The 22724-nt window shown below is 42.6% G+C and overlaps 1 protein-coding gene across 2 annotated transcripts in view; it reads left to right on the top strand.

The window, feature by feature from the left end:
• ME3 (malic enzyme 3) overlaps positions 1 to 22724 on the top strand; it is a 131366-nt gene that overhangs the window by 86613 nt on the left and 22029 nt on the right. For both annotated transcript variants that reach the window (XM_074932642.1, XM_074932651.1), the window contains exons 4-6: positions 3166 to 3241; positions 8351 to 8512; positions 11468 to 11571. In XM_074932642.1, coding sequence (XP_074788743.1) covers positions 3166 to 3241; positions 8351 to 8512; positions 11468 to 11571 — 342 coding nt within the window. The remainder of the gene's footprint in view (positions 1 to 3165; positions 3242 to 8350; positions 8513 to 11467; positions 11572 to 22724) is intronic.

Here is a 22724-nt window from a genome sequence, read left to right on the forward strand (position 1 = left end):
TTTCCTGAGTTCAGTTTGCAGACTCGTCTGTTCCTTCTGCCTGCTTTGCAGAAGGAATTTTAGAAAATATTAACCCTCTGTCAATTTTGGGCATCTTATTTCAACAAGTTGGCCAGCTCCTCTCTGTGGGTAACTGTTGTTGTGAGGGGGGAGAGCACAAGTCTCCTGGGGGTCATACAAAATGAGGACTTACCTGTGACCCTTGACTTTAAAGTCTGATGTGTGTGTGTTTCCCTTGACATCTCCTTAAAAACACTGAATTTGCTGAACTGCCTGTCACAGTTGATCATTTCATACTTGGCCTACAAAGGGACTTCCAGCTCACCACTACCAGGATCCCCTTCTGAATGACTGAATACCTGATGGAGCCCACAGTTCCTGGACCAAGTTCAGGAACGTGCTCCACCTGGGTGCCTAATGGCATTATAAACTTTTGTGTTTTATTGAAACTTGGCCCTTGGCTCTCAGATTCAGCATGAGGGAAATAGGAGGCTTGCTTAGATATGTGCCCAGTTCCTGATGTGGCTGTAACACTGAGAGGTCACTTTCCCCAGGTGGATCACCATTTCAGCTCCTGAATGTTTCCCTTCCAAAGCTGGTACTGCCATTAGTGTGTTAACTGTTAATTAAGCCATCTGATTTTGCCTGGAGTAAAGTAAGGAGCAGGTTTTCACCTGAATTGCTGCGTGCATGTGACAGCAGAAATAAGCAGCTAGGACTAGGGATCTAGTCAATGGCATGGCCTGAAGGGAGAATGTGTGTCGTAACCATTTTATTTTCTGGAAAGGATCCGCAGAAGTCAGCATACTCGATGGGAGGGCCTGCTTAACATCAAATAAACATAATATTACGGAAGGAAACGCAAATTCTGAGAGGGGTGCCTCTCTGTGCTTGGTTCTCAGCCACCAACCTGGCTATGTAAGCCAAACCAGTCCTTCCTCAGGCAAAACATGCCATGGTGATAGCCGTGAGAGCCCTTCTCCCAAGTAACATAATGAGAGCAGTCATCAGATTTTGGAAGACCCAAGCTGAACTCTCTCTACTGCCAGATCCAGAGCAAAGATTGGAAACCAGCCTACTGCCCTCCCGAGACAACGGTCAGAGTCAGGAGCTCTTCAGAGGCAGCGGGTATCTGCCCTCTCCACTTTGAGTGAAACAGCTAGCAATTCATCAAACCACAGGACCAGTGGTGGGTAGACAGTTGGGTTTCAGCTTCTCCTGCAAGCACTGAATGTCTTTCAAAGGTTAAATGGCTGGTGAACTCCCTTCGGCACTGAAGAGATGTGAGTGTATGAGACACACAGCTAGACACTTAAGTAATAGATGTCCTTATCATGGATGGAAAATGTTACGTTAAAACAATAGCATTCTTTTTAAAATCAAGTCATAACTTGAAGTATCTGAAATGATGTTACTAATTTATGCTTTTAATTCCTGGTTAATAACTTATTTTGTAAACATAGATAGAAGCAGTACAGTACCCCTTTTTATGACGATTAACATCTGTGAATACTGCCTTTGAGATAGGCCATGTGTGTGTGATTAGTTTGTTGGTTACTGGGCACAGTTTTAAAGAATTATGCTGAATAAATGAACCACTACTTGCGCTTTTTTTTTTTTTTAAATTTTTGATCTTTCTGTGTGATTGCAACTTGATCAGTGTTGAAGTAAGCATTTTTATTTTTCTTCTTTTCAAAGTAAAGGGCTTTTTCATTAGGATTCCCACAGTTAACTGTGGGAAGATAGCTGCCCCCTAGAAGAATCTTGTGAGAGAAATCCTTGATGTAGAGAGTAGCCCAATTATGTTTGATTATTTATCACTCAATGGAAGTTGTTTTCATTCTCCTCTAAAAATGAGACCTTTTCTAGCTAGTATTTCACATTAGAACCCCAAACCATGAGCTGATCTGAACTTACTGGGGCTGAGCAATAGTAGAGAGATGTAAGCAGCAAAAATGCATTTCTCTGTTGTACTGGCTGATATTAATCACCATTACAACTCCTGCTTTTGTGAGCAGATAACAAGGCAAGGAAAATGGGTACCTCCACCTGCTAAGAGGAGTCATCAAGTTAGAGCCCTTGATTTGTGCTGATTAGAGAGCACTGTGAGCAACATAAGCAATTTCCCCTGTGACAGATATGGAGGAGGTTGTTCCTTTGGGCTTAATGCTGCCTAAAATGAGCTTCAAAAAATCCCAAAATATCTGAGCGGAGATCAGTCAGTGAGAATACTACTGTCCTGCGTATAGGAAGAATCCTTGCTAAGGATAGTGTTTCTGATAACAACAGCTGAAAAGAAAAAAATAAGCTACAAGTCGCAAACATGTTTCAAGAATGCTGTCTTCCAGTTTCTAATTTTATTAAAGAGGTCATTTTCATTTAAACCTTGAAGACCTTTGTGTTGAGAAGTGATTAGCCTTGGTACAACCAGGTATACTATTGTCCATGCAAACACTTCACACTGAGGTTTTATTCAAACATTCAATTTTCTGTTTCACTTCTCGTAATTTTGGGTGTTTTTCATTTCATGAATGCAAGTCAAAAACTGGTGTCAGATATTCAGGGGAAAAAACAGTGTGGCAAGGGCAGGTTTGGCTTGGTCAAAGCAAATGCCATGGCAAATATTGATCGAATTGAATCCAGTTGGAGCTCTGTTGACTAGAGAGGGGATCCAAAATGTCTGGTTCTGCAATAGCCATCCACATCATTGATGTTGGTAGTTGAGTGAGAAGGATCGTGCTTTCACTGTTTGAACTGCCAGCAATAAGCTCCCCTGGAAAGCATCTGCAGCAAGATATAAGGTAAAACCATCAGCCAACACTGCATTTATCAGAATTATTTTAACTAGAAAGCTCTTCTGCACTAAAGCAGAGTTTGCCCTCTGACACAAAGGTTTTTCACGAAGGTGAAATGTGTAGCACCAGTGGCTGTTGACTGAAGTTGACATTAAAAATCTTGAGCCTTCGGGGTTTTGAAATGAGAACTAAACTTGTTATTAGCAGTCCCTTGAGGTCTTGTTGCTATGCCAGTGAATAGCTTGTTTTTGTGCCCAGTAGCTCATTTCCCTGCATTTTCAAGTATTACCTGTTTTATTTTACCTTGGAGTTCTTCATTTTATGACAAGGCTTATTTTTCTTCTTTTTTTTTTTTTTTTTCTGTTCTTAGGGGGTTGTTTATCACCATCCATGACAAAGGCCACATTGCAACAATGCTAAACTCTTGGCCTGAAGAAGATATTAAGGTATGTGTCATATTGTCTGTGGAGTGGGAAATTGCAGGGAATTGGGTGGAAAATGGGATATTGAATGGAACTACGTGGAAGAGTTGCCTATTTAAAATGACAAGCTAAGAAATATTCAGAAATATTCCCTTCCTCAGAAATATTCCTCTTCCTACAGAGACTGGTTGGACTTCAGAGACTCTGTAATATGTGTATGTGGTAAAGAACATCTTTATCAAAGGTAGCAGGATCTTGAGCAATAAAAAAGAGCATGCATGATAACAAATTTGTACAAAATAGAGGCCCCAGCAAAGAAGCAATTTATGTGTGTATAAGAATTCTGTAGCTAACTCACAACTTGTTAGATGTACCAAAGCTCTCTGAGATGTCTCTGTGACCGACTTGCTGTAGGACTCCTTCCCAAATCTAATGAGTCGTGCAGCATCCAGAACACTGGCAACTGCAAATCATGTTTGATATCCAGCAGCTGAAAATATTACTGACGCTCCACCCAAAAAAGTGATCTTGTGAAGTGTTTTTCACTAGAGCTCAGGGCTGGGCAAGTCCCTGGCACAAAATGAAGTCAACACTTACTTAAGACAGGTCTTGCCAGTCACCTCCTTCCATTAGTCTGCAAGTACACGTGCCTGGGAATTTCACTGGCTATTGACAGAGCTTCGGTCCCCTCTCAGTTAGCTGTTTCTTCCAGGAACAAAGGTTTGGCAGCTGAGAAAATCTTGCAAGCATTTTCCATTTTTAAGGAAAAAGAAAAAGAATTTGATGTGTTTCCAGAAAACGTAATCATATTCCTCTAACCTTGTCTTTAGAACCATGGAGAACAGATGCAAACTAGATATTTTGTCCTTGCTCTGTCCAAAGATCTCAGTATTTCCATTTGTTTCTGACTCAGGACTGTGAGCAGAACTCATTATGGCTAATAGATATGTTTTTGCAGATGGAGAAACTGGCACAGAAAGATTAGAGATTGTTGTTGAAACAGCCCCCTCTGGCACCCAAAACAGATCATAGGAAGGGCAGTCATCCATGGAAGAGATTCAGACTATCTGCTTTCCAGGTCTGCCAGACTACAAAGGCAACTAATTTCATCAGTATCGTTGGTTTGGAGCACAGGGTTCCCTGTGTGTTTGTACAAGACTTCATGTCTGAACTGGTAGGCACTGAGATTCTCACATTTGAGATTTTGAAATTAAGTAGTGAGGCACCTGGACTCCACCTAAGTCCCTGCAGGAACCCATTTTTTTTAAAAGGCTTGGACCATACTGAACACCAACAAGAGTAAGTCCCATTAAAGACAGTGAAGAAATACCTGGAGATGCTGCCCCACCTTTTGCTTTGTGGCTCCTTAGTGGCAACTGCATTTACTGAAGAAATGGGAAATTTGCATTTTAGGCCTGGATCCTCTGCCTGAAAGGGCTGGAAAGTTCTCTGTTTAGCTTAGCAAAGCCTCAGCCAAGCTCTGGTGTGCCCCACCTCCACCCCTCCTGTTGAAGCTGGGCTACTCTGAGAGAATTAGAGTGCCAGAAGCAGAACAAATGAAAGAAGCCATTTCTGAACATACTCATGTGGGAGTGTGGGGTTTTTGTGTCCCTTCCAGGGTTGCTAATGAATCCTGCCGTGAAGGAACATTGGATAAAATGTTGATAGTCCTCATCAGTGCCTCCCCTTGCTAATTTTCTCTCTGGTTCCCTCATCTTGTACTCTTCTGAGTGATGACCCAACTAGAACAGGAGGAATGCAGAGAATCATACAGGGTAGTGTTGTGGTATGGTGTCATCCTGGGGAATGAGAGCTATGGCTTCAAACCACCTCAAAGTGAGAGTAATGTAGAAACTATATGTCCTATTCCTAGACAAGTGTGCTGCCCTGCAAGCTACTGGACTGGCCTTCCTACCCTACTTCCCGCCATCCTTCCATAGGATGCTCACCCCAAGAAGTGCACTCAGCATCTTGAATCCCTGTTAGGATTACTGCTATACAGGCCTGTTCAGACTCATCCTTCCGTGTAGCATTTTCTGTTGTTCCACTCAAGGCAGAGTATCAATTCATCCTAGAAAGGTTGATCCTGTGCAAACAGAGAAGTGGGGATGCCAACAGCAGCACTTGCCTCTCTGCATTGCCTCAGCAGCCTGGAGATCAGTGTGGTGCTCTGGATCACTCTGCTGGGCCAGATATCTCCTCCTTATGCGTTGCAAAACTGGGCTAGCTACCTGCAGAGGCTCACTGGATACAGCCTGTGGTCCTGAGTTGTCTCAGTTAATATCAGCAGCCCGAAGACTCAGTCCCTGATCTCAGTTTGGGAGTACTTGATCAATGAAGAGGAAGATGAGCATCTTCAAAGAGAAATACCCCTTTTATCCCTTCCCAAAACAGCTGCTGGAGGGAGCAGATGCACTCTGGAGGTTTCTGTCTTTCCCCATCAGCTATCAAAGAAGTTTAGAAACCAGTTAGAGGATTGGCTTAAACTGCACACCTAACCTTTAGCCAAAAACTTGACTAGAGTCATCAAGAAAATTTGTAGCACAGCTGGAAGCCGAAAACAGGTTCCTAATTGTTAAACCAATGGTTCAGTTAGAAAGGTCTGTTCTGCTCAGCCAGAGATTAATGTCCTGTTTGTTGAGTCTGATCACATGAACATGAGCGATTAAAAACATTACTTTAACGTGCTTGTATATCAGGTACCCACTGAAACTTTGTGCCTTTTTTTCTGATGTTTTTCATATCTGAAGAGCCACAAACAAATGTGAACCTGGTTTCCCCTCTCTGATACAGACAGCAGTGAATATCTCCCATGCTGTATTTTCTGTTCTCCTATATTTTTCAGTGCTACCTTGAGGAGCTTTTGTATCTATAGAGTGCAGCACATCTGAGGCTGAAGAAATTTTCTGTCTCTGATGGATATTGAGAAGTTTTTAGGCTTGCCTGAGAATGCTTATTTGTTTGGATGAAAGGGGATCTGTGCTCCAGAGAAATACTTTGATTCATTATAACTTAATTATTTTTTAAAAATAATACTCTCCGCATAGTTAGGATTTTAACTTCTTTTCATATACTTTTCATCAGCTTCAGGATAAACCTGTAGCAGTGCATGTGCTTGCTGCTTTCCCTGTTCCCGTTACTGCCTTCCAGTCCCAACTGCATCCTCTGGGTGTAGTAAAGAAGCGAGCGCACACCCAGAAACAGATGGAGCCCACCCAAAAAGGGATTTTCCCATTGCTAACACTTCACATTGACTCAAAAGGAAAAACAAATAGGAAAATGTTCAAAAATGGGGGTGGATAAGTGTATCACTGCCATGGCTGAATTTCCCATGCTGGGGATTGTCCAACCTCTAGCCTAAGGATAGGTGTATAGACCTTTGAGTTTTAATAGATTTTGTGTTGAAGGATCTCTTTTAGGAATTCTGACTCTAAGACAGTGGCACAGCACAACAACAGATATTCTACATATAGGAGGACCATTTCAAACTAATCCATATTACATTTTGGTTGTCACTATTGGCACGTGCATTACAACCCTGGAATGTATCATGCCTCAAACTACCAGAGGTTTTTCTTTTGCTAGACGGCAAAATAGTTGTAAAAGGCAGAACAGGTGCACATGTCCTCTGTATCTGTAGTTTCTCCTCAGGCTTATTCCTGAACTATGCAATGTGATGTAATTCTGCTCTGCTGTTGCAAACAGGGGTTTAGGTTGAGGGAAAAAATAGTCTTGGGATGTGTATATAGTTTATGTTGAATAAGAAAGGGCACTGAAACAGATGAGTACAATTCTTCCTGAAATGGTAAAGTACAGCAAGAGGTTTATTTCATTCCTAAACAAAATGCTTCTCCATCGCAGCAATAAACCAATTCATCTTTATTATTCTCCCCCCTCCCCCAGGAATTCCATCTATCGAGATGCTTCTAATTTCCCATTCTCTTATTTCTCACTAAAGCACACACATGTATATGTCCTCTGTCCTAAGTTTAGCGTTAACTTTGCTGAAAGTTAATAAAGAACTTCTATGCAGTCTTCTCTGAAATCCAAGCTAAACTGTGCACATGATTGTCTGATAAACCATTTGATGTGAGCGCTCAGTTCTCTGAAGTGCTGGGACAGTGCTGAAAGTTGAAGTTTTTTATTGTATTTATAGATTTTCTCCCTCAGTGGGACTGGACTCCAGTATATTCTTGTCTTACTAGGTTTCAGAACTGCCCCAAAAAGTGCCTGACCCTGGGGACAAAACTGATACACAGTAGTTAACCTAAAAATTGTAAATTTTAGTCAGATCTGCTTGGTCATTTGCCTCCTAAGGTCTCAATGTTGTACGGTGCAGGTTGAACAGCTCAACTTTAGGCTTCTAATTTGGACAACATTAAGCAGATTTTTATTTCCCTTCTTGTCACAAAGAAATGATACAATAATAAGATAAACCTAAAATTACGGATCATAGATTTTGGTGAGGTAGCACATTACAGTATTGCTGAAATGCCAAAGGCCAATTGCACAGCAAGTTAAAAGGCAATTTTTTAACTTGCATCTGGGTTGGAAAAAAAGTCTAATATTAAATACACAGAGTGGGAGCCTCTCTGCAGTCCATGCTGCTGCCTGTGCGGATGGCTTCTGTCTACCTGCCTTACAGTCAGAGGGACCAGAGGCAATGGGACCTGGTTACAATGAGTTTTGTTCTGGTTATCTGATGTTGGCTACTCCACAGCTACTCTACAACAGCATGAAGACATGAGCTTGTTACTTCCACAGACACAGTTCATAAGCACGAACACTTTTGTACAGATCTCTTTTTCCAGAACAGAGAAAAAAAATCAAGGCCAGATCTCTTTCATGATGATTCTTGTTATACAGCTGAGGATGCACAAAAAGCCATGCTGGTTGGGCTCTGCTACTGCTGCTCTCCCGCACTGTAAGCAGCTACCCATCAACCACATTCTCTCTATCCCCCAGAATTAAAATCCCTCTATCACTAACAGCTAATTAGCATGGTGTCACGTAGAAGGAGCAAATATCCATTGCACAATGCAACTGCATAATGGCTTCAGTGTGGATGATGGAGCTGGTTTTGCTTCTAGAGCCTTGACAACACCATACAAGAGTCTGTTTTGATCCTCCTAGGCTATCGTGGTGACAGATGGAGAGAGGATCCTTGGTTTAGGAGATCTAGGAAGTTACGGCATGGGTATCCCAGTCGGGAAGCTTGCTTTGTACACAGCTTGTGGTGGAGTTCACCCACAACAGTGTCTCCCCGTCCTGCTGGATGTTGGCACAGACAATGAGGTAAGACAGTTTTTCGTAAGTCTGATGGGGGGAGAAAGAGTTCAGATTAATGCTTAGCTGAGGCCACTTCCCTAAATGTGCAGGCAAAGCCAGAGACATCCAAAATGAGATGATGCTAGACCAGCACTGCAGGGAAGTGGTCAGATTTCATTCCTGTTGATGCTTGAGAAACTTTTGCTTTTATGGGGAACTGAAATAAACTCTAAATAGCCTCATGGTCCCCTGGTCAGAAGACTCAGGGTGTTGCCAGTTGGAGCTGAAGGGTCAGCTTCAACTTTCAGCACGGCAAGGTGAGTTGAAAGATTTTTACAGGAAGTCCCGGATTTATTCTTCTTCTGGTAGTTGTGAGGAAACAGGCAGATACTCATGTCTGCATAGAGGTGACTGTATTCCAGAAAATGGAGAATCCCTGGTGGGTGGTTTGGGAATAATTAATTTCAGTGTTTTGTCAGATTGCACACTGTACTGCACATGATAACCAGACAACAGGACTCCATCTACAGATTTTTGCCTTATGACTCTGGCTCAGAAAGGCCAAAGTGCAACAGTTTTAGCAGTGCCAGAATGGACATCTGTGAGGATGTCTTTTTAAAAATGAATATCCTATAGTTATTTGTGATGGCCCAGATTTGTCCATTTTTGTAAAATGTATTCGTGCCTCACTTGACCCCAAGTAAATCAAACACATGTTTCTTAAGAGGAATAATAAATCTGGGGTATAAGAGCTTTGAGACGGTGGATGAAGACAAATGAGTACCAACATTTTCAGACATGCCTATGCTCACTGGAAAGCTACATTTTCTGCACCTCTTTCACTCCAGCCCCAAGTGTCTCACACTGGACACTTGAAAAGAATGAAAGAAGCAAAATCAATGGCCATAGCTGACATCTGGGATGAGATTGCCCATTACCTCTTTGGTCTCTGGTCCCAGGGTTATTTTATCCCTTTAGCACAGAGGCCTGTCATAGACTGTGGCATACAGGTGTGCTCATCTCAGACTGATCCATGGTCTTTCCTGGAAAGTGGGAACTCCAAGTTTGGACCATCTGAGGCTAAAGCAGGAATTATGATTCTCAGTCTCTCGCTTCTTGGAGTTTCCAGTCAATAGAGCATTGTACTTGACGTTGGCTCCTTCATCTCTTCCTTCTCCTCCATGCTGGTCTGCACACCACTGAGTGCTCTGAGCCCCCCAGCTGGAGTTTCCCTCCAGAGGGACCTGAGTGAAAGTGCTTCCCTTCCCATGGGAAGCTTCTGACCATGTATGACTATCTGTTTCTATCTCAGCATCCAGGAGACACTAAAATCCAAAGTCTCACCAATGATTTTTAGGCATCTCCAAGGGTCAGATGGTGTCAGAAAAAGACACTCGCAGAGTCAGTCTTGGGCACTTTGTTCTGCCCAATATCAAGTGGAACTTATGTGTCCAGGAACTTCTCTGTGGAGACAATTTTCCACATCTGGGATTAAGATACTGAAGTTGCTGTTTTCCAGCAACATGAACAATATATTTCCTCACAATATAAATAATTATTTTTTTTGTTTAATGGCTTTCTCATGTGCATAAACCCAGCTTAACAGAATCCTAAGCACATCCTAGGAGCATTCTGCCCCATGAATAAATTAATTTTTCAGTGCAAAAATAAGACACATCTTATAGGCATTCATCCTGTTCATCTCTGCCTATTAATATATGGTGACTGTGTTGCTAACACAGGAACCTAAGGTAGAATGGAATGAATTCTACCTGAGGCAGTGGTATTATATTTTTAGCATCAATTCCCAGCTTGTCTTTCTGACAGTTCATAATACTTTATATACTCTTTCAGCAAATAAGTCTTTTTTCAGAGCTTAGAATTTCTAAGCTTGACATGGGAGAATGTTATACTCCATGAACCAGCCCCAGAGCACATGGCACTATAGGAGCAATCAGTGAAGTGATGCAAACAGGTCTGCTTTCTGTTTCATGGCCAGGAAGAGTTAATGTATCAGACTCAGAGGAAAACCTCTTTTATCTTTCCTTCCAAGGGAAAACAGCTGTAGCTGTAAAAACAGATCTAATTTTAACATACCTGCCAATATTTAGGGCCCGTATGGCTACAGGACAATGGGTTTGTGATGGCTCATCCCCTTCTCATGTGGATGATTCAGTTCCTGAAAATGGAAAGGAAGTAGAGTTGCTTTGCAATGACTCACAGAGGCGTTGGCCCACCTGTCTCCTGCCACTGTTTGTCCTGTGATTTTCCCCCAAATATGTGTTGTTTCCATGCTGACCCAGTGCTTTTTAGGTGGCTTAGGTATCCTGACTTAACTCTTGCTGAATTGGTCAAGGGAATGAGTTGTTTTTTTATTCCCAATAGGAGCCAAAAAATAAAGCATTCTAGATTATGAAAATACCTTGCCTTGACACGTGCAGATAACTGGAAGTGAGTGCAAGGTAGGTACAAGAGTTGAGAACATTTTTGGCATCTCATCACTGGTTCTGGTTAGCTCAGAGCTGGCACCTAAAGGTCAACATGACAGATGTCATTTCAGGTTACTCCAGGTGATCTTCATTTCTCAAAGCACTGGTTATGGACAACAGCTTTCCTGGAAACCTCAGTGCAAAATTAAGAACTGATTGAACAGTAGGCACTCCCCACACAAGGTCAGTTTTACTCACTAGGAGTGAGTCACTTTGTCAGAGAGTCTTGGTAGAGCTGTTCTGGGGATGCAGAGCTCAAATTCCCATGGCAGTCAAGAAGTATTACATCCCTCCAACTCTATTTACACAAAAAAATCCTATAGCTTCTTATTGAAACACTTTCTGCTGAGGAAGAGCTGTGTGAGCTGGCCTTCACTGCATAGTAAGTAAAAATAATATGACTACAACAGACAAACTTTTTGGGTAGGCTGGGACATAAATCTCTGTCCATCCATGGAAGAGAAGATGTCAACAGAATTGCTTTGTGTCCTAGGCTCTCCTGAGTGATCCACTCTATATTGGACTGAAACACAAGAGGGTTCGTGGGAAACAGTACGACGAACTGATTGATGAGTTTATGCAGGCAGTTACCAACAAGTAAGTGGGATTATATACATGGCTCCTCTGGGCTGCTTCCATTTAAGAACAAATGTTGCAACTCGTGAAATAAACATTAGTATAATTGATCATCCAAGCAAAGAAAGGTATTTAAATGCAAGTCTCCTGGGTGGTCTACAAATGACTCTTTGTGCTTGAGCACTCTGTGTCAAAAATATTTGTATTCAGAGAACTGAAATGGGACTGACTATTTATAACCATTTCCTGTCCATATAGGCCAGAGGTGTCAAGCATATGCCCTGTGGGCTGTATCTGGCCTCCATCATGTATTTATGAGCCTCTTTCAGCATAGGCAGAATCTAAATGTCGGTTTGTTTACATTTTGTAAAGGAAGTTTCTAGCTTTCACCATTGTGAAGAAAATAATCTAAATGGAAATGGCATGTTACACCACATGGTGATGTCTGTGTGAGTGTGCAGACTGCCTGTCTATCACTTTGTTAAAAACAGGAGCTTCCCTGCTGGCATTTAAGTCTGCAGAGTGAGAAGGATGGGATTATAAGCATTGTCTTTTTAACAGTGGGACAGATGAGGTGCATATTTCCATTCTTACTTACTAGCTGGGATAGAGGGTCTCTGATGTACCAGGGAGTTTGATATGGGAAGAGCAGAACCACCACCTCAGCACTGTATGTGTACCTCTTGCATTGCACTGAGTTCCTCTTTCTGAAAAAAAGAAGATGTCCTGAAATCTCTCTGACTATCTGGAGAGGTTGCCATAAGAAGGAAAGTGAAAACTGTTAAGGAAAAAATAAAAATATTTGGAAAGCTCCAAGCTCCTAAGCAGCTTTTTCTGTCTTTCCTAAAGCAGCAGATGACATTGATAAGGAGTGGCAGAGAGCTGCAGTCTGTGCCTGATTAATGGATTACTGCCTGTCTGTATGTTGTAGGGTCTTTTCTTCACAGCTGAAGGAGCTATGTTTGATCTTCCCTCTTTCTGTGCCTCCAGCCAGCTCTGTGTGTGTGTGTGTTCCTGCATAAATGGAAGGCAGTGGGTGGTACGTGTGTCATCAGCTCTCAGTTCATCCTGTCCCCCTTGAGGTAGGAGGCATCATGTCCAGTGGCTAATGGCAACACCTACCCATCCACTGAGAAGCGTATCTTTACATACGGTCTGACTGCCCAGCTGGCTGTGTGGAGGGATGTAGGAAATAGGGGACGAAATGCTGGGGACCATTCAGTCACAGCTGACGAGCCACATTTTGAGAGGGATGAGTGCATCATGGAGAACTTCAGCATCTGTTGATTTGTGGCATGCAGTGCTGCTGTTAGGACAGGAGTCTCTCCTCAGCTCTTCAGCGTCATGGTGTAGACAGACATGTCCCACATGACAGCCAGCCGGTACATCAACCCACCCAGCTGCAACTGCCCACTTACTGTGTAAAGATACTTGCTATCAGCCAGTGATATAGCCCCTGTATCTGTGAATGTGAACACAGTAACACTGCCTTACTCTTGGATTAAAAATACCTAAGGGTGACTGCAGAGAAGAGAATTTTGTGTTTGTGCTCTGGTTTGTCCTTCTTTGTATTTTGTAAGAAAGCTTGACTGAAATGTCAGTTGATTACAGTGTAGTATTATGTTAGACACTTGTGGGTTATCTAAGGAGAAGAAATTCTTGAAGGCTGGAAAACTGGTAAAACACAACTAGGAAATCACAAGAGGCTCTACAAGTAGAAAAGATTTAACAGTTGTCAAGGTTGATTTGTGGGGGTTTTGTTTGCTTTTATTGTAGCGACTAATTAATCCTTCAAGGAAACTATCCCACTTCCTTCTGGCCAGGAGGCCACAGCAGTATTGCAGTGTTGGTGTTGATGATAGAATGGCAACAATAGAATGAGAACTCAGATGATGGTCTCAGCCGTTATAAATTTGGCTCTGAGATTTATGCTTGTGGTGTTAAATGCAAAGTTCATTGCACCCACTACTCCTGCGATGTCAGTGACAGGGCCAGAAAGACAATTTGCCTTTTCTGTGCTTGCTGCTGGAGAGGAAGGATTGGCTGTTATTTTTCTGTGTTTAGTTTACATGAGGTAATCTCCACATTGAAGGGAGAAGATACTCAGCCATGAAACAATGAACTCTTATCTTGTGAGGAGGTGATGTCATGTCTAATGCTTTCATCCAAGTACTGGGAATCAAGTTCCTGGGGCTCCTGTCCCAGCTTTTCTATTTCTTTTAGTCAGGATGAACCTCTTGAACATGGTAAGCCCCCCAAATTCCCTGCAAAGTGAGGCTGGGAAATTTCACTTTGCACTTCTCCATTCACATCTGTAAAGTATTTGAAGATCCTTGAGTGAAAGAACCTGGTACCCTCGATTATCATCCTGACCACCAGCATGCTTGAAAGAATTGTTGGAGTGTGATCCTTTGTGAGCTCTGGGCTGGTGAATAATCCTGCTATCAGCCTGGATTTGGCAAACTTACATGGAAGAGATTCATTTGGTCTCAAACTTCCACTGGAATGACTGGATGCAACCCAGTAGGAGCTCTCGTTTCTGTTACGAATGGAAGCAGAAATTGTTCAGAAGGTCAAGAACATGCTGCTTTACTGTAGCCTGCTTCCACGTGTGAGGAAACCTGCGAGTACAAACTGCTGTGATCTTCAGTCTGCTGTGGTTTCTTATGCAAGTCTGTGATGCAACATGCAAATTCAGATATTTGGGGAGGCACCTTTCAGGTTGCCACAAATCTCTTGCAATTTGGGGGTTTCCTTTTCTGCCTGATGTTCATGCACAAATTCTGTCTGCTTCCTGAGGGTACTTCAACTTCTCATGGAAACCATTTGTCAGTTCCTCTGCAGGAGTACCTCCCACCCTGTCAAATCACTGCTGGCTCAAGGGACATTTGTCACTGAAGTGGAATGTGTCAGAGCCCACAAGAAAGCCAGGGGAGTGAAGATTTACTCTTCTAATGGAATAATAATATCAAACAGATGTCAAATTTCTATAGCTGGAGACCCCTACAGTCAGCAGAAAGGGCTCCTGGTCTCATAATAGCCACCTTGTAATGAAATGAGGAGTGTGTCAGAGACTTCAGAGTTAGCACTTACAGTATTTTGAAATAAAGTGTGACTTCTGGGCAATTTTAGAAAGAAAAGTCCTTTCTGAAACAGCTGGATAAATTTCTGCATTTTCCTGTTACCTAAATCTCCATTCATTATTCCTTCACCTAAAACACATGAAATGACTGAGCTCTTTAACAAGAGCTCCATGCTATGCATTTTGCTCCTCTTGGGAGGCAACTACATGCAGAATTTGACCCGTTGAGCCTAGCCTATGACTGAATGAAGCAGCCTGACAAATTGCTGGTTTTCTCACAATGAGTAATATGTTTTGTATGGGAAAATTCTCTGCTTCAGTTTTCCTTCTCAGTTACCATGGCAAAGGGCAAGTCGGTCTTATTCTTGAACTGGTACATTTTTGTAGGCTAGAATAAATATTCACCTAAAGTGTCCAAGGAATTTCTGGAGCTTGCCTATATGAGCAAATCAAGGACAAAATCAAAATGTGATGGGAGATGAGTTGTGCTGGAGCATGTTCTCTGCACTCTGCAGAGCTTCAGCCCAGCCTCTACAGTAACAATGTTCTTTGATCTTCTCTCTTTCAAAGCAAACTATCACTCGAAATCTCTTTCCTCCTCTTTTTCTCCTAAACTGGTATAGAAACTGGAGACCAGTTCCTTATCTGTCTTATCCTTATCTCCATTCGGTCCTCCTGTAGTTTCATCACAGAATGCTGCTTGGTGGCTCCGAGTGGCCAGAGGTGTTGACAGACACCCTGTCCCATAGCCCCGGTCTCTGTTGTGAATGCTGGCCTCAGTCGCTTGCTGGCACATGCTGAGCATGCAGCCTGGGACTCTGCAAGAGGCACCTCCACACACCAGCAAACTGTGTCGTAGAAGCCTCATTAAACTGTCATAGTTTTACTCCCCTTTGCTTTCCCATCAGTGCTCATTAACAGGGTTGACCAGGGAAACAGAAACTTTCTGTCAGCCTGGGCCATATGGCAGAGCACAGAAGGCATCATGACATCAAGCACTCAGTTTCTCAGAATGGAAGAAGGAAAGTAGCTCTGCTGAATTTGGTTTTCTTTGTGCTTGTTTTATACCTGATTTCTCTTTGCAGAATCCCTTCCCAGTACTTTCACCCACAGACATACCAAGTCAGGTCTCATGTGCTCTCCAACGAGCAAAGCCTGCTCCAAAACAAGCCACCTCTCCTTCAGCAGTTCTCCAGGGCCATGGATCACAAATTCACCAGCACCTTTTCAAAGCAAAAGCACCAGTACAGGTGCCCCCATGTCATTTCTTCAGATGCTGTAGTTAACTTGGCTAATTGATCCTGAAAGACTAGACATAAGTGTCTAGGCACCACTGGCCTCCACAGAGCCCTTGCATGATGCTGCTAACAACTGAAGTCCTCCCTGAGCATCTGTGTGTCTGTTAGGAGACCTGCACGACACCACCAGTGCCTTGGCAGGGCTGATGGTATAGGCCAGCTCCGGCCTTCATGGGACTACAAGGTGGATATTCTCCTTGTCCATCTACCCAGTTACCAGTTGCTTGATTTTCTGCTACTGAGGAATGATTGAGCTCCAGATGTGCTGCTACGGGATCACTGTGGTAGTGGACTTTTATTATCTTGCCTTTAAATCCTTCGGGATAATGTAGTTACGGATGTTGAAAAGCCCTGTGCCCTAGGCTTTCTGTCTGTGCTTTCCACTGAAGCCAGATTTACCACAGCTGGTTCAGAAGGGTGTAGCTGGAGAAGATCTCTTTGTGTGGAAGGCAGGTGGTGAGGCTCCGTTCCTTGTTGTCTGTCAGAGCATAGTTCAAGGCTACATCTGAGGGTCGGCACTAGTATGGTTGCATCTCCTGCTTATGTCCTGCTCTAAGAAGCCTCGTACCTCAAGCTGCAGTCTTTCCGCAGACCCACTGCAGGGTGGATGACATCATTTTGCATCAAAACACAATGGCCACAGCAGCCATTAGTGCTGGTCTTAGTGCTTGGAAGTCATGAGATACACTGCGCTGAAGAATTGGTGGGGCTTCTTTTTCTGCTGTAAGGATTATAATGAAAGTTGACTATGATTTTTCAAGATTTTTTTTTTCCAATAACTTTGTGATTGATCTTGGCTTGATCTCGCCCTGTATCCTGTCTCTGACAGTAGCTCATAGCAGATGCCCTAGCATATGACTAAGAGCAGCCAGCATACAATCCTTGGCATACCCTGCAGCTTCCAATAATGTGAGATTCTGGGATTTCCTGCTATCTTTGTGTTTCAAAGGTCACTTTCATTGACTTAGCTCTCACTGAATCCACAGCAGGCCTTATGCTTTGGAGCGTGGTGGCTGTGTTTATGTTGGCAGAAACCTAGTGAGACTCCTACCCAACGTTAGAAATCGTCTGCAGCCTAAGAAGAAGGTGAGGCAGGCAGCAGGTCCTGTTGGGTTCATGATGCAGCTCCCTGGCATGGGATTTATAAACCTGGGACCCAGAGTTCTAGATTTCATATTGGCTACAATACAAAAGGCTACAAGATTTTGCAAAACCTCCATCTCTTGCCTGAAAACACACATTCTAGGATAAAAGCAATTGCGTTTTTGTCTCAGTCACGACAACCATCATAACTGCTACATCTGCTGTAACAGTCATGACCTCTGATGTGGATCCTTGGGTCCAACTTTCAACATGCTATGATTAACTTGGCAATCCATGAAACTTACTCATTACATTTCCCTTTCAAAACAAAGTAAGATATGATCATGTTTTCTAACTTATCTCTTCATCTCTCCTTTTAACACTATTAGAACTATTTAATGAATGATACAAATAGTGCTGTTACATCACGGTACTGAGTGAGGGTTTGAAGGGTTGTTTCAGCGGATTCAGAACCAGAAGGTCAACTTTAATTTAACAAAATTTTAGTTTTTGTAGTCAGATTTTTAAGGTAAAACTTGCCTTCCTCTTAGCTATGTGTAAGTCTTAAAAATGAAAGGCTTTTTTTGATGTTAAGTATAACAGCTGGCTGCAGCCTGTAAGGACACAAATGTTGTAATCTCTCCCTGTAAACAATAGTGCATTTGCCTGGCCCTGTGCCTCCAAGTAGTAAACTTGTCTTGCTGTTGTCACTTTACCTTTGTGGGTTTCCTCATCTTGGCCACAAAAACATACAAATTTGCAAACCGTGCAATCCTGATGTGAAATTTCTAGACAAGAATGACAGTAGAAGAGCGTTAGCTTTCTGGGAGGTACTTACGCTTTTGTGTAACCCTGCCTATTGCAAAGAGCCCAACCACGCCAGAGCTGCCACTTGGGCTTTCAGCAGACTCCGAGGTGGGAAGGAACTGGATCTCAAATAGCAAGAATGAGCCTGGGCCTTGCACCCTTTTTCCATGGGGTGAACAAAGGTACTTTTTTCCCTCTATGCCTCTTCTTAGCTTGGCACCAGTGTTTGCTTATTTAAGATAAGCTGGTTCTGTCTCTACTTCTAATGTAGGTGAAAGCAGATCTTGTTCTGCGCCTTGAGTCAACCTTGGTGTCAGATGGGACAACAGTCTAGTTTTCTTCCACTGTTGTTTGTGAAAACTCAGTTTGCAAAGACCTTACGGGAATGACTTGCCTTTTGTCTAAGTCATAGAATCATAGAATGATTTGGGTTGGAAGAGACCTTAAAGATTATCTAGTTTCACTGGATCACGTTGCTCAAAGCCCCGTCCAACCTGGCCCTGAACCCTTCCAGGGAGGGGGCAGCCACAGCTTCTCTGGGCAACTTGTTCCAGTGTCTCATCACCCTCACAGTAAAGAATTTCTTCCTAATATCTAATCTAAATCTACCCTCTTTTAGTTTGAAACCATTACCACTTGTCCTAGCACAACAGACCCTATTAAAAAGTCTGCCCTCATCTTTCCTGTAGCCCCCTTTAAGCACTGGGAGGCCGCTCTAAGGTCTCCCCGGAGCCTTCTCTTCTCCAGGCTGAACACCCCCAACTCTCTCAGCCTGTCCTCACAGGGGGGTGCTCCAGCCCCCTGAGCATCTTCGTGGCCTCTTCTGGACCCGCTCGAGCAGGTCCGTGTCCTTCTGATGTTGATGCCCCCAGAGCTGGACACAGCACTGCAGGGGGGGTCTCATGGAGGGGAGGAGAAGGACAGAATCCCCCCCCTCAACCTGCTGGCCACACTTCTCTTGATGCAGCCCAGGATGCAGTTGGCTTTCTGAGCTGCGAGCACACATTGCTGGCTCATAGTCCAGTTTCATCCCCCAGTACCCTCAAGTCCTTCGCAGGGCTGCTCTCAGCTGGTGTCTTGAGGAGGTGTCTGACCAAACTGACCCTTAAACTGTGGCCAGGAATTGTATGGCTGGTCTGACCAGAAGCCTGCCAAGGATCATGCTAACAATTTAACAGTAAGAATGGCCTCGGGACATGGGCCAGACTCAGGTGCTAGTGTTTAACTTGCTAAAGCAGACTTTGTTTATCCAATCCTAAATGCTGATCACTTGCCACATGATTTTTTTCTGATGATGGACTCCTTTATGAAAAATTTAATTTTTCTTGGAAATCAGAAATTTGGTTGCTGGTGTATCAAGCAGCAGTAAGAAGATCTCAAAGACAAAGGCAAGGACAATTCGGTTCTTCTCTGCCTGGTTTTATCTAAGACTCTGAGTAGGAGTTGCAGTGCATCAAAGCAGATTCCTTACATCATGAATGACTGAAAGCAGTGCTATAAAATGCTGAATTCAGAGAAGGATTGGAACCTCCTTCTAGTGATTCTTTCCATAAAGGAGATGGATCTTCTTGCAAATACTTTTTTTTTTAATGCATAGAGGAATGTTTTATACTCCCTGTTCATGGTGAAAAAAAATGCCCTTTTGATACTGATCTGCAAAGGCACTGCATAGGTCCTCAGGCCACCCTTGAAGTTCTGACTTGTGCAGTTTTGGTCAGATGCTTCTCAAATGCTGCCTCATGAATTCTTTCCTCTCTGACCTCATGGCTTATAATGAGGCTGGATGAACTCGAAGAGGTACATACAAATGAGGATGAAAGAACAAAGTTGCATAATGAGATTGTTTCAGCAGTTGAGAAGTCTCCTGAATAAAGAAGCTAAAAGCAATGTGATCAGGAAAACATCTGCCTTCCTCCTCTGGGATTCACACTCTTTTGTTCCACACTTTGTGCACATCCAAGATTGATGTGTATCATCCTCTACAGGGGATACAGACTTTACTAACAACATCTTTCCTGTTATCACAGCCCAGAGAGTCACTGTAGCTCTAGGTTGATAGTAACAGTACCAGAACAGTACAGTGATAAACAAAGAGTGAATCCTATGCCTCTTTGTGTTCCAGGAAACGGAATAATTTTTTAATAAAGATTTTTGAGTGGTAAGTTTTACAACAGAGTTGTAAAAATGTGTTTAACTCCTAGAGTCACCTTTCATTAGGTTGACAGTCTTATACTATTATTTTAATCAATAGTATATTATTTCATTACAAATACTGTTTGTGCAAAATTTGTTAGGCAAGGACTGGAAATCAGACTAAAGTGAGTATCTGGGACCATTCTATAAAGCATTTCCCAGTGAGGCTACTTTTACAGAAAGGTTTTTGCAAACTAATAAGACAGCAATATAATCTTTACTGTTAAAGACCAGTGATTTTTGATGAGGAAGAACTGAAAAATCTATAAAATAGCTAAATTAATTCCAGAAATGGTAGAGAACAGGGTTCCCAGATCATGGTCTGGAAGCCAGCAGTGAACCAGAAGACAAGGTGACGGTATTAAATAATGACTCTTGTAGGGTCACCAGTTACAAGTATCAGTATTCGTGCTATTGTAGCTCTGATAACATGAGGACAGAAGTGAGGAACAGTTTTTAGAGAGAAATCAGTGTTTTATTGGAAAAAAAGTACACAGAGTCTTCAGCAAAGGATATCAGAGTTTGCACCTGACATTAACCTGCCATACAACACAACAGTACAGCAGATTGGCTTATAACTCCAAAAGGTTTAATTTTTGATGAAAAGTGTGAATGTGTTGTAGTGGTTGAGGGGTGGGTGTTAAGACATTAACCTGGATAATATTTTTTGACCATAAAAGATTTTGTTGTTATAGTGTCTCCCCGTTTCTATACAGCATCTCTGAATTCTTTCAAAACCACCTCTGTCAGAGAGGTAGAGAAATTAACTGTCAAAGCATCTTTTTCCATAGCCTGCAAATGTTAAGAATTACTCACACTAAGGGGAAATCTCCAGTTCCACAAAGAGACATAGGACTGCAGAGATCCCTAGAAATGCACACAGTGTGTCCAAGAGGAATGGGAACAGCTTTGAATCCAAAACCAGAATGTCAAAACCCAAAAACCTTCCCTTTTTGAAAGGAAAGGAAGGAACTGGGGCATGGAAGAAACCAAACTGGAGATGGGCCCTTGCTCTGTTTCAATGTACCTTATCAGTCTGAAATCCTGATAGTCTACATTTGAGCTTTCTTTTTTAGATAAAGGCAATTAGATCCTGGGTGTTTAACTACTAATGTCCTAGATGCCAAGAAGATGATAGAATGCTCTAGAGAAGATGAGTCATTGACAGTCAGGATGAGATTAGTGGAGGGAGCCAACCTTAACTGGCCATGCTTTTCCTGGACTGGAAAACATTCAGTCCTGCTGCTCTTGGCTTCAAACTCTCCTTCAGGCTCTGAGCTGAAAGTTAGGAGATGAGCCACATGGATCGGTGGAAGCATGGAAGAATCTGTGAGAACTGGCAACGTGCCAAGCAGCCTGACCTCAGGAGCCTCTTCCTACCACAGCAGTTTGCAAGGTCTCTCTGCAGTGCCACCCTCAGTTCTAGCCACAAATCTAAGGATATTTAAATGTGGCAGAGGGGATCTTCAGAACTCCTTGTTCAAATAATCACTTTACAATCACTTTTTCTAAGAAGAGGCATCCTGCACCTATAGATGGCAAGGATGGTGTACGTGCTTTGGTGTGTACTAACTGGGGATGCATTCACCTCACAAGTTAAACAGCAAAATTTCTTAGTTGGTTAGACAAAAGCATACCTCACTAAAAATTATTTCACGAACAAGAAATCATTAATTTTGGTTTCTTAATGGAAACTACAGTGTTTCCAATGAAACACAGTAATTGTACAAAATCGGTTTTGTCAAAATCCAGTTTTCATTTTTAAAATATTGTGATGGGGAGGGAGACTGGCCAGTATATTTCATTCCATCCTGAAGTATTTCCATGTACTCTGAAAGGGGACCACTTGGATACCATAAACAAGAGATGGAACAGGGCAATTTCTATAAAGATCAACAAAAAAATTACAGGCTTTGAAGGACAGCAAAGCCTTGAAGTTGAAAGGTGATAAGCCACTGACTTAGGGTGCATGACATACAGTTAAGAACTTCCTAACCAGCTGTGATAATTAGTTAACATTAGATTATCTCTCCTAAGTGTCTAAAGTTAGACATGTAAATTTAAGTTGGTCACCTTTATCTTCACAGAGACAGTTGAGAAAGAGGCATCTCCAGAGATGTTATCTACTTCCATTTTCCACCCAGACTAGTTCAAAGAAGGTGGTATTGGACATGCCTCATTTTCTCCATTGTCTGAGAAGGCAGCCAGAGTTGTCTAGCTAGGCATTACACAGCCAACTTTTAGACATGTAAAGGTAGTAGAAGAAATCCCATTCTGCACTGTTTTTTGTTGGCTGAATTCCAGTACAAGTAGCAGCTTTCTGGCCACCCTTTCCCTCTGCAGTAATAACTATTCTCCACCTTCTCTCCTGAGCTGGATTTTATATTTAGCATTGTTGCATATTAAAGCGCTTCCGTGCTCCAGTCCCAAGTTGGCTACATTTTCCTTTTGGATGCTATCCAAATACTCTTTGTAGAGTGCTCTGAATTCCTTTGGGATGAAACAGGTTACATGAATCTTGAGTTAATGTGCTGTGGAGGAAGAACAGTAGAACTGAGTCATCATGTTGATACTCACAAGGATGTTACTGCAAATGGCCTCAGTAGCTCTTTTGTTCATACTCCTTGCTAAGGAGTATTTATCCTTAGGCTGCTCAGGTCATCCTAAAACGGAGCATTGCACGCAGCCACCAAAGCCCTGTTAGGAAAGAG

This window comes from Athene noctua, chromosome 1 (genome assembly GCF_965140245.1).
Source record: "Athene noctua chromosome 1, bAthNoc1.hap1.1, whole genome shotgun sequence".
NCBI lineage: Eukaryota > Metazoa > Chordata > Aves > Strigiformes > Strigidae > Athene > Athene noctua.